The sequence below is a fragment of the Pan troglodytes genome, chromosome 13 (genome assembly GCF_028858775.2).
Source record: "Pan troglodytes isolate AG18354 chromosome 13, NHGRI_mPanTro3-v2.0_pri, whole genome shotgun sequence".
Classification (NCBI taxonomy): Eukaryota; Metazoa; Chordata; class Mammalia; order Primates; family Hominidae; genus Pan; species Pan troglodytes.
This window is the reverse complement of record NC_072411.2, coordinates 61,164,486-61,177,326: the sequence shown is the minus strand read 5'-3', so window position 1 is coordinate 61,177,326 and position 12,841 is coordinate 61,164,486. Positions and strand designations below refer to the sequence as shown.

At 43.1% G+C, this 12,841-nt stretch overlaps 1 protein-coding gene across 22 annotated transcripts in view; it reads right to left on the bottom strand.

The window, feature by feature from the left end:
- Nucleotides 1-12,841, bottom strand: part of TANC1 (tetratricopeptide repeat, ankyrin repeat and coiled-coil containing 1) — a 267,732-nt gene that overhangs the window by 91,883 nt on the left and 163,008 nt on the right. For 19 of the 22 annotated variants that reach the window (XR_010150111.1, XM_063791238.1, XM_063791241.1 and 16 more), the window contains one exon: nt 6,323-6,427. The exons of the other annotated variants lie outside the window; for them this stretch is intronic. Coding sequence is in view for 18 of the 19 variants with exons in the window: in XM_063791238.1 (XP_063647308.1) it covers nt 6,323-6,427 (105 nt within the window). In the remaining variant the exon portion in view is untranslated. The remainder of the gene's footprint in view (nt 1-6,322; nt 6,428-12,841) is intronic. 22 annotated transcript variants of the gene reach the window in all.

The following is a 12,841-nucleotide window of genomic DNA, read 5'->3' as shown; positions in this document are numbered from 1 at the left end:
TACAAGTGCTCTGCCTCAAGAAAACCATCAGACTTCCGAGCATGCAGAAGGGCTTTACTCAGACTTCCCACTTCATCACACAGAATATTAAAAAGATGGGTCTCCAAGGGTCAAGATTTAATAACATTACTTTTAGTGCTTCATCAAGGACATTCTTCAGTGAATTATTTGTGAAGCCAGCACTTGGCAGTGAAGAACATCAGGACTACCAGTGTAGCCAGTGCCTTGACATATACTAAGGTATCAGAAGTTTTACCGACAATTGCTTTTGCAGCATCAGTGCAAATGTCAACAAAGGGAAATGTAAATACCTTCTCCGTATTATTACAAAAGGGTTTTGTACTATTATAAAGAGTTTTGACATCACAAACCCCTGAAAGTGTCTTGGGGACTAGAAGTCCACAGCCTACACTGTCAGAACCTCTGAATTAAGTCTACAACTGTGTTAAATAAAAACCACAGCTGCACACATCTCTCATCCTAGTAACTGATCTCCCATCTTTATCTGTTTAATTTGGGGGTAAAAGAGGGCTCTCTATTCTCACCAATTCCATTTCCTTATCACATACCTATAACTTCAACTCACAGACCTTCACAAGTCTCCTGAAACAGCCCTGTTAAGCACATTAATTTTTCTTTTTCCTTTTTTGTAGTACACATTCTCTTTTGATTTTCCTGTAGATCTACGGCCTTGAAGCACTCTGTCCTGCAAGGTGTAAAGTGGCAATTGTTGTAAGAGACACACAGAGGGAAAAATCCATGATTACCAGAATACTGTGGTCTTGTGTGGTCTTTTCCTGTCCCTCTTGCTGGTGCTCCTTGCACCTTAGTCCCAGCTCACAAATGAAATACCAGTTTCTCAGCCCTCTTTTGTCAACGACCTGTTTCCCTACTGTAACTTGCCTAGTCTCATAGCATTACTTCCAAGCAAATGGCTGACCAGTTTATATCCTGAGCTCTTTCTTGATACCCAGTTTGATTTTCCAACTGGTGGCTGGACACTTGCGAAGATGTTCCACCAGCACTTTGAAGTCTACATGCCTGAAACTGAACTCAAACCAAAACACAGTCCCTGCTCCTCCAGTGTCCCTTAATGTGGTCTCAAAGGCGTGAAGTTGTTGTCTCTGTCTTTTTCAGTTCCCAGGTCCTTGCAATTCCTCAAGAATCTCCCATTCACCACCTCTTCTTCACTGAACCTGAACTAATTTGAGACTTTATCCTCTCACTTAATTACTAAAACAATTTTTTAATCATTCTTAACCGTAGTCTCTTTCCAGTCCCACTCCATCCTACTCTGTTGCCACGTACTATAGTCTGAATGTCTGTGTCTCAGAATGGGATTAGTGACCTTATAAATGAGGGAGCTTGTTTGTTCCTTCTACTACATGAGGTTACAGCAAAAAGATGGCTGTCTATGAACCAGCAAGTAGGCCTTTGCCAGACCCCAAATCTGCAGACTACCTTGATCTTGGACTTTCCATCCTGCACAAATCTAAGAAATAAATTACTGTTGTTTATAAACCACTCAGTTTATGGTATTTTTGTTATAGCAGCCTGAACTAAGACAACAGGTAAATCTTAAGGCATAGCTACAATTAAGTCTTTCCATGCTCAGAATCTCCATCTGCTGGCCAAGCATAGTGGTTCGCACTTGTAATCCTGGCACTTTGGGAGGCCAAGGCGGGTGGGTCACCTGAGGTCAGGAGTTTGAGACCAGCTTGGCTAACATGGCAAAACTCTGTCTCTACTAAAAATACACAAATTAGCCGGGTGTGGCGGCGGGTGCCTGTAATCCCAGCTACTTGGGAGGCTGAGGCAAAAGAATCGCTTGAACCCAGGAGGCGGAGGTTGCAGTGAGCCGAGACTGTGCCACTGCACTCCAGTCTGGGCAACAAGAATGAAGCTCCATCTCAAAAAAAAAAAAAAAAAAAAAAAGAGAATCTCCATCTGCTGAACTCCTAGTTCATCACACAGCTTGGATTAGTCATTACTTCCTCCTTTATTACAGTCACGCTATATACAGGTCTCTAATCTCCTGCCAGACTCTAAGGCTCCATAAAGACAGGACCTATGCTTGATAACCCATCTCAAATAGCATTTAGCATAGTGGTTTTTCACAGCATAGAAACTGAATACTTATTCAAGGAAATGCAGAATGAATGGATACTCTACTTCCAAGAGTCTCTCTTCTGTGCACACATACCAGGTATGCCCCTTTTCTATACTTCCATCAAATAAAACCTCATTCAACCATTGGTTGAATGTTGCACTGCCATTCTAAGAAGCTGAAAATTAAAGCAGGATCGAGGTTACCTCTTGGGAAAGAAAGGGTTTTAAGAAATAAAACATGACTATGCATTTTTTTCAATCACATTCTTTTTTTCACTTTTTTTTTTTTTTTGAGACAGGGTCTCACTCTGTCTCCCAGGCTGCAGTGTAATGGTGTGATCATGGCTCACTGCAGCTTCCACCTCCCTGGCTAAAGAATCCTCCCACCTCAGCATCCTGAGTAGCTGGGACCAGAGAGGTGCACTGCTATATCTGGCTAATTTTTTGACTTTTTGTTGATATGAGGCCTTGCTACATTGTCCAGGCTGGTATCAAACTCCTAGGCTCAAGCAATCCTCCTGCCTTGGCCTCCCAAAGTGCTGGGATTATAAGGGCGAGCCACCACACCCAGCCCCTTTATGCTTTATACCTCTTTAATCCTCTATACCTGTTTGACCATCTAAAATGGTAATAAAAAACATAAGGTGTCAAAATATTTACTTAAGCATATAACTAAAGACCCTCTCCTCCCAGAAGATAGTTTCACATTGAATTATTCTGCTCTTTCATATGTGTTAGCTTTATTTGCTTAGTCAGACTGCCAGGAAAAAAGTTTCGTCACTGACTGACATGAAGATATCATTTAAAAAAAGTTTCATCACATTTTGAGATTGATCTTCACAGAGCAATGACTTATGAGACTAAAAACTTTTTAGCCCCTCCTCAAAACTTGCCCTAGTAGCTAGAAATATATTAATGCAAACCTAAATAAATTATGGTTACCCCTAAATCAAAGAAATAAAGCGTGGATCCTGTATAATAATCATCTCTAATTTATCTGAAGGTCTTTTTTCCCTTAACGCAGATATTGTTTGTGGGTAAATGAGCTTTCCCCTAAACGATAATGTTGATTTAGCAATAGGAAGCTTACTCATTAAGAACTTATTCTATCTGACACACAGCTTATTAGGACCATTTGACATGAAAATGGGCTTTGTATTTTGTTTGATGATTATATTAAGTCATCCGTTTTTCCTAGAGTAGAAAATGCTGTGTTTCAAATATATTTAAACATACTAAGATAGAATGTTTTTTCCTAAAGATGTTTCCAGGTGAGTGCAAACTCCTTCCTTTCCTTCCTTTCTTTTTTAAAGAGACAAGGTCTCACTATGCTGCTCAGGCTGTTCTCAAACTCCCAGTCTCAAGCAATCCTCCCACCTCGGCCCCCTGAATCACTGGAATTACAGGTGTGAGCTACAGTGCCCAGCTTGCAAGCTTTAAGAAACAAGTTATTTGCTTACAAAAAAAAAATTCATCTTCTTACATCATCGAACCCACACTTCCCAGAAGGCTAAAACGTGCATCACACATAAATGCAATTACTTATAAATAAGCAAATTCAAAATGTTCTTTGGTTTGTTTTCCTTTGATTTAAAATCCAAACAGAGAGCTAAGAATCAAGAGTTGATGGAGCTACATGACCAAAGCAAAAGTGAGGCAGGAAAGTATTTCGAGCATTTAGGAATAACCTGCTATTTCACGAGTCCATGGGAAATTTCAAAAGCACTTCACAAAGAGCTGTTTTCAGTGGAGTCTGTTAGTCTGGTGAATACTGGCATGCTATTATTGACAGCACCCAGAAAAGCGTCTTAGAAACTTAAACAAGAATGTCCAAAGGAAATATAGATAACAGAAGACCACGTTTTAAAGTAAAGCTTAAGTGATGATGCTGATATTAAACCCTAAAAATGAGGGTTTGCCCATCATGTATCTGTACACACCTGGGTTAACACTCAAACTCAATTAGTTTTAGTTGGCTCTATCATTTCCTTTGGGTTCAGTGATCTGGATAAAATTTACACTTTGACAGGGCAGACTTAATTAACCCCATTGAAATTTAAGGGACTCCATGGGGATTACAAAACATACCATTCTATACTAATTGTCCTGTTCGACTTTGTTAGGCAGCCACCTCTCCTCATCAACCAAGAGAAAGCTCACCCTGCTGCGGCATCCACCAACATCATGGCTATCTTCAGGCAAGACCATGCACCCACAGACGTGAACTACACCTGCTCCCGAGACACTTAACAAAAATGAAAACATACCCTGCTTCTTAATTTCAGGCGAAACCGAAATGTCTGGTCCTGTATTTGTAGCCCATAGATCTCATAACTTTGGTCCCCATGGAGACTAAAGATGCCGAATCAGAAAGCTCAGGTCTCACGAGTGAGCACACATGCAAACTTCAGGCTACTCCGCAAGACCAATTGCTGCATTTGAAATTTAGCTCAGCCCACAGCCAAGCATAAGAACACTTCCATTCGTCAAGAAAGGTGGCCAATTCTGCTTTGAGCAAGGGAGAAAAGTTAACAATAGGAACTATTTATAACCTTTCATTGCCTAATAAAAATCCAAATTTTCTACCCCCACTCCCACACCAGGAGGAGGAGGTCCCAATCCCTGTACACAACCTTAACGATACTCCCAGCCAGGGAGGAAGAGGTTACATAATGAGCCTAGGCCAGCCAAAATGCCAGGGGCATAATTGACCAGGGCTACAAAGGCTTTGGTGGGTGGGGAAGAAGGGAAGAGGTAGGTAGCAGGCTTAATCTGAGCCAGGCAGACAGCTTAGACATTTGATGACTGATATTCACTACAGAGAGAGAGATTTTACTTTCCTTTCAGGACACCGAGGAGAGAGAGAACAGACTGCCTGCCCACGTGAACGCACAATCAAGAGAGGCCTCATGTACCAGCAGTTGGCTATCCTAACCAGACACCACAGTGGAATCTCCACCTTCACCAGCAACATTCGGTGTGCACAAATCCTCAGCTCAAAACTTCTTCCCTCAACCACACAATGAGTGCCTGGACAGAAAGGAAAAGGGTGGCATTTCTCATGCCAAGACACCTGCAATAGCACCTCTTGCCTGCCCAGAGTGCCCAGTGCCTGGCCCCATCTTTTCCCCATGTCCCAAACTCCCCTTCCCTTCCCAGTTTTCAGCTTTTGCTGATCCTTCCTCACAGCTCATTTTTAGCTGTATTTTTACCACCACTCCAGTATATTGTCTTCCCATGTCCTACTTATTACCCACTCCCTGCCATACAGCATCAGCAACACAAAAGGCACACACAGGTTAGGACATAAAGGGTGTGTATCTCCCACCACCCACAATTAGGCAGAGGAAGGTGCCAGATATGCCAAAGTAAAAATATGGTTGAGTTCTCTTTCAGCATTGCTACATAAACTTTTGTCCACACTGAGGATAAAGCAAGCCCCTTTACATACAGCAAGATTCCTAGTCCCATGTTTCTGCAGAAAAACAGGGTGGAAATTCAAAACACCCAAATTAAAGGCAAGAGAGATGTGAGTTGGGGACTCCCCAGAAAGGAACAAACAGGAAAATTCTTGAATTGATTTTTTAAAATAAACAACTATGAATATATCTGTTAAACGCTGCAAATTTGTAATGTCACACATATTTCCAGGTATAAAATATATATACATATAAAATGTCTTTAAAAATATTTCCATCAATTTGTTTTTTTTTTTTTTTTGCTCCTACTTCAACAGCCCCTAAAGAAAAACTTCAGATGTTAAAAAAAGCAGCCTTCAAAAGACATCAAATGCTTTTTTTAAAGCTAGCAATTACATGCTTTGTCCAGTTAAGGTTTCAGCTTTTCAGCCAAAGCCTGTTGTTGAATTTTCTCAAGCAGTAGAATATTAAAAACAAAACAAAATCTTGGAAGCAATCTATTGGGTGACGCTTCCTATCCTCCAAGATCTGGTAGGTCAAAATTCAGAGGAAATAGGACTCAATCCTTAAATAATGCATATGTACCCACTTAACTATTTATACGCCAGGTATACAATTTCCAAGAATTTCCGTTAGCCAAACAGATCTCTGTAACTGCTGGAGGGGAAAATACCTCCCAAATACATTCTCAGCAAAGCAGTACTGCAAGGACACTCAAGTTTCATTCAGAAATGAAGTGTCATTGTATAAAATCTTTGGTAGAGGGGGAAGGAAATCACTGAAAACATTCTTACCATGCTCATCAGGCTCTGTTGGCTTGGATACTTCTCTGAATGGCATTATAACTGCATCTCCAGGCACTCTGGGGCTTTCCACATACTTGGGCTTCCTGACGGGACCTGTAGTGGGAAAGATCTGAGTGTGGCTAATTTTTTCCAGATGAAAACAAAGCCTTGGAATGTACAGTGTGTGTCCTTACCAGGACCCAAATATGCCTAGAGGAAGAGCCAGTGCCTTCCCCTCCCTTAAACACGCGCGCACACACACACACACACACACACACAATTTCAGTACAGACGAGGGAACGTCCAGTCTGGCCTGCCAAAGAAGAAAAGAGTAAGCTCAGATTTGAGAATGTAAACCCTAACAAAAACAAAAGCTGCTCTCTTGCTGTGAAGTCGCTACAGCTGTCTTCACTGGTCAAGTGGGTGATTTTGACATGTTCAAACCTGGACTGCTTTGTGATGAAGGGTTTGATTTTCCTCTAACTAGGACAAGGATGGGACAAAGATGATTTGGTAGCTTGGTATCTCTAAAGTCAGGGGGCAAGGATTACAAACAGCCGGCCTGTAACAGCAACACAGTCTGCGCACCAGCCACAAGAACGCAGGCATCTTATCTGGCTGGTGACGCACAGTAACTGTGCGGGGCACAGCAGCCAGCAAGCGGGTCAGACATAGGAGAGACCAACAGGCTTATCTCCTACCTCCTGTTCCCACAGCCCCTGCTTATTATCAGAAAATCCGGAATTCTTCGTAAGACTGGACGGAACCCTCACATACAATGATGCAGCCGTTTTGGAAAACAGTTTGGCAGTCGTTCAAAAGGTTAAGTGCAGAGTTACTACATGGTCCTGCAGTTCTACTCCTATGGGAATATATGTTCACACAAAAACTTGTACACAAATGCTCATAGTAACGCCATTTGTACTAGCTAAAGGTATGTCAAATGACAACAACAAAATGTTCTTTGCCCACACAATGGAATATTATTGGGCAGTAGAAAGGAATGAAGTATCGATTCATGCTACAACATGGATGAAGCTTGAAAACATTCTGCTAAGTGAAAGAAGCCAGTCACAAAGGATCTACATGATTCCATTCATATGTCATGCCCAGAATAGCCAAATCTTTCAGAAAGTATAAATGGTTGCCAGGGGCTGGGGGTTATGCAGGCTATGCAGGCCTGTGGGGTAATGGTAAGGGATATGTGACTTCTTTCTAGGGTGACCAGATGTTCTAAAATTAGGTTGTAGGGATGGTTGTACAACTCTATGAATATATTTAAAATTAGTCTATTGTATGCTTTAAATGGGTGAACTGTATGGATGTGTATTATACCTAAACAAAACTGCTTAAAAAAAATTAAAAGGCTAGGCGCGGTGGCTCACACCTGTAATTCTTGCACTTAGGCCAACACAGAAGGATCACTTGAGCCCAGGAGTTTGAGACAAGCCTGGGCAACACAGTGAAGACCTGGTCTCTATACAAAAATAATAACAAAGAGGCCAGGCACGGTGGCTCATGCCTGTAATCCCAGCACATTGGGAGGCCGAGGCGGGTGGATCATGAGGTCAGGAGTTCGAGACCAGCCTGGCCAAGATGGTGAAACCCCATCTCAACTAAAAAAAATACAAAAATTAGCCAGGCGCGGTAGTGGGTGCCTGTAATCTCAGCTACTCAGGAGGCTGAGGCAGGAGAATCGCTTGAACCCAGGAGGTGGAGTCTGCAGTGAGCTGAGATCACGCCACTGCACTCTAGCCTGGGCGACAGAGCAAGACTCCGTCTCAAAAAATAAATAAATAAAAATAAACAAAGTTAGCTGGGTGCAGTGATGTGTGCCTGAAGTCCAAGCTACTCAGGAGGCTGAGGTGGGAGGATCACTTGAGCCCAGGAGGTAAAGGTTGCAGTGAGCCAAGATCACACCACTGCATTCTAGCCTGGGCGACAGGGTGAAACCCTGTCTGAAAAATAAAGAAAATACTGCCTATTCTGTTACATTTTGGTCCAAAATCACTTCCTTGATTCTAGTGTTCCTTGGTTGCCTTAAAGTGGCTTTTAGCAAGACCACAAAGATAGGAAACATTTTACATCAGTAAGAGAAGGGGTAGTAGAAGACATGCAGGCAGCAATCTACAACTATCCCCTCTTCTTAGCCCTGGGCCATAGCCCTGACAGTCCCAGCGGCCCAGTTCCACCACTGTGTCATGATGGGGTGATGCAGATAGACCATCCTTCTGTCTCAAACGTTTTCTGCATCTAAGAAATTCTGTTCAAAAGATGGTTTATGGTGAGAGATGCTGCCATCTAAAGGCATACTACAAAAGCATTTATACTACTATAAAAATAATCCAATTCCTAGCCAGCTACATGGGTGTACTACATCTTAAACTAGACTGTTATCAAATAAGCTAATAATACTTTACAAATAAGGATGGTATTTCAAACTTCAGGAACCATCATTTTTAAATGATTCATGTAGTATTTAATCACTTGGCGGTCTTCATAATTTAACCCTGTCATAAAGGGAACTTTTACAAAGATTAAAATAGAATGATTACAGGGGACACATAATTGCAATCTAAGTGCGGGATGTAGGCTATTCAACAGTATCCAGACTTTATCTACAACATATATATATATATCCACACATAAATATGCGTAGGGAAAAAGACTTGTGGGGGTTTGGGGGTGGAGCTAAACTATTTGCTGTGTAAGAGACATAAACTAGAAAGAAGGGCCTGAATAGGACAGATACAAATGGAATCAATTAGCTGGGTGTGATGGCATTTGCCTGTAGTCCCAGCTACTCAGGAGGCTGAGGTAGGAGGGTCTTGTGAGCCCAGGAGTTGGAGGCTACAGTAAGCCGTGATTGCACCACTGCGCTCCAGCCAAGGTGACAGAGCAAGACCCTGTCTCAGACAAAAAAGAGAGAAAAATAAAGGAACCAGAACAAAAACAAGAACCCATATACACTTTTGGTTTGCCACCTACTCTCTAAGGTAAAATGAACTGCTGACATATTTTCCCTTCATCTGCCCTCGTCCATTTGAAGGACCTGGGGAGGTAAAGCTCTTTGTTATTATTGCCTGATAATTTGCCCAATGAGCAGGCATGGCCACTGCTCAAGAAGTGCCTGTATTTCTGCTCCCCTTAACTCTTCAGGGTACAGTAACAGCAAATCTAAAGAGATCTATTTCCAAGCTCCAATCTACCTACCCAAGAGAGTCTTCAAAACTATTCTCTAATAGTAAGCACTTTCTTAAAATGTGGGCTATTTCATTAATGTATGATGGTTATTGTAAATGTCTGGATCCTGGAACCCAGTATCACCCAGAGCCTTCAGAAAGCATCCACATGCCTGCCTGTTTAACTGTCTTAGAACGGTTCTATTCAGATCCAACCCCTAACTCATAGACTCAACCCTGAGGAGCCAGGATACTCAACGCAGGGACTCATGAGTTGGGCAGACCTAGGTTCAAATACTGTACCCAGGCCTGGCACAGTGGTTCATGCCTGTAATCCCAGCACTTTGGGAGGCCGAGGTGGGTGGATTGCCTCATGAGTTCCAGACCAGCCTGGGTAACATAGTGAAACCCCATCTCTACTTAAAAAAAAAAAAAAAAAAAAAAATTAGCTGGGCGTGGTGGCATGTGCCTGTAGTCCCAGCTACTTTGGAGGCTGAAGTACGAGAATCACTTGAACCCAGGAGACGGAGGTTGCAGTGAGCTGAGATCACACCACTGCACTCCAGCCTGGGCAATAGAGTGAGACTCTGTCTCAAACAAAACAAAAGAAAAACAAAACAAAACAAAACAAAACTGTACCCCTCCCTCCTCATGTCCCCTAACTCAGGCCTTACTATGTCCCAGACCCTAAAGGTGAGCAAATGAACCTCTTGCTACAAGGGGAAAATCCACGCACAAAGACCAGGCCCACCTGGTTCCCAGGCACACGAAATCACAGTAATGTCACATACGAAAGGAGACCTAGAATATAACAAAGTAAGTAAAACATATATTCAGTGGTCACACAAGGCAAAGCACGCACATATATTAATTCACTCATTCCTAATAACTCTGGGAGAAAAGTACAATTTCCCTCATTTTTAGGTCAGGAAACTGAGGTTCAAATAAGTTGTTCTTACCTGAACTCGGCCCACACATGACAAAGCAGGAAGGAATTCACACCCTGGTCTATGCAGTTTTGAAGCCCATGCACTGAATCACCATTGAGCACTTATACAACTATCAAATCTGGATTAAATATGCAATTCTAGAAAAAGCCCAGGCACTGGGAACTTCCACCACCCAGTCATCAACATCCATGGACGCTGGCTGCAGAGGCAGCAAATCGTTTATGCATCCTACTTGTCTCTGATCTTCCCTTTTACTAGAGGAAATATTAAGTGAATATAAACAACTGTTCTCCTGCATGATCCTTGTATTTAAATTGCTTTTCACAAACAGCTGAACATAAAGTGCTGTAAAACAAGATAAATTTATAGCCATAGGTTTTATTGTCCCCCACAATCACTCATTAGAGAATTTGTGCATACTTTGCATTAAGCAGAGCAGATGATACGTGTTTGCCTCCACTCCCTCTCAAAACACCATTAAAGTTGTAGCAAAAAGATTAAAGAAAGACCAGTGGGGAAAGGAGAAAGAGCCACTGGCCAGAAACCAAGCCTCTGAAGGTAGGAAACAGATTGCCAAGGAGCAGTGGAGCAGGTGGAGCAGAAAGGTTAGTGTTGGGTGGGGGCAGGGGAAGGGGCGGGGGAGGGGGGGGAGTGATGAGGGCTCAGCCCGGGCCAGAGCCTCGGTGACAGCAGGCCCATCGGAAGGCAGGGGCGCGGGTGACATCCAGTAGTGTGGCTGGTTGAAAACTACTGAAGGAAAAGTGAGACCCCCCAATCCCAGAAATTTCTTAAGCCTGGAGCATCCCTTCCCCTCCCTCATCCTGGAGGCCAAGTTTATTCTCTGGAAAGGCTCAATTCTAAGACCATGGAGAGAGATTCAAGAGCTAAACTCATGAGTGCTGTTTTCTTTTCGTGTTTTTTTTTAAACTTGTAACTGCTAAGGAAAAAGTAGATCAAGAAATATTCTACATGCAGACTGATGGGCCAGAGACGTATCTCCCACCCCCAGCCCCCAGCTATGAGATCTGACAGCCAAGCTTATAGGCCACGGCAGGAAGAGATGGGAGGATTCCTCTCTGGGGAAGCTCATCAAGAGAAGAAGGCCTAAAGATAATCATAGTTGGGGATCCCCCTACCCCAAGAAAGGTAGATCCCTGACCATCATGCTGCAGCACAGCTTGCCCTCAACGTACCCCTTTCAATCAGCTTTTAGCACCTTATATACAAATAAGGAGCCAAGGACCACCAGGCAGGTGAGGAAAGACCTACCCTGAAAGACAGCAACTGACACAGATTAAGAAAGGAACTCTGAGTTGGGCACGGTGGTGCACGCCTGTAGTCCCAGCTACTTGGGAGGACTGCCTAAGCCCAGGAGTTCGAGGCTGCAATGAGCTATGATTGTGCCAACCCTGTCTCTTTAAAAAAATAAACTAAGGAATGAGAGAAAAGAAGAAACGCCCTATAGAAAGAAAAGCAATACTGCTTCTATTACACAAAAGGATACTGGGACAAGGGACACCTGGAGCCCATGATGTGGGCAGCTAAGCAGGCTGCGGCTACAGAACAACTGCAGGCCACACAGTCAGGAGCCATCACAGTCACCAAGCGCCAATCACACATGACCACCTATTAAACCACAATGAAACTAATCGCTGTGCCATCTATACGGAACACTCCCCCACATAAAGCAGCCACAGTCCTTATCAACAGAGATCCAGACTGAAAAATCCATCTCCCCAAGCCCTCACTCAGGGAAAACTACTGCCCAGCACCTTCCCCTCACAACTTTTTGTTTAAAACAAAATATTCAAGCATAAGCTACTTTTAACTTCCCCCTTTTACTTAAACCAAGTGTTACAAGGTTAATCCCCCCAAATTAACCAGAATGTAATACTACATAATAATTACCCAGAAAGCATGATATTCCAGCTACTGGGTATGTTTTAACGCAGGAGGCTCTTAAAAACAAAACAAGACTTGTCTGTGGATAAAAACATAAAATAAACAACAACAACAACAACGAGAACAAGGAAAGACCGCCTGGTATTAGCTGACAACCAGCTCCTCTAGGAGCTGGCATGTCTCCAGGGCTGGGCTCCCAGTCCCCCGCCGCCCCCGGTACTGGTATCCTGCTGCTGCCGCTTTTCCAGCTGTAACGTGCACAGGCTTCAAATGTAGATTCTGATGTTCAAGGTGTGGGCTGGGACCACAGATGACACTTTGGTAGCACGAACGGGGTCTCTAGGGAAGACCGCTGTTTACCACCCACTCCAGTCAGGTTCAAGTGAAGTGCAGTGGCTGTGAGTGGAGCACCAACGTGTTCAGTTTACAAGATTTAAGATAAATGGGCATTATCCTCCATCATAAATTAAAGCTACTTCATCTGAACTCTAGAT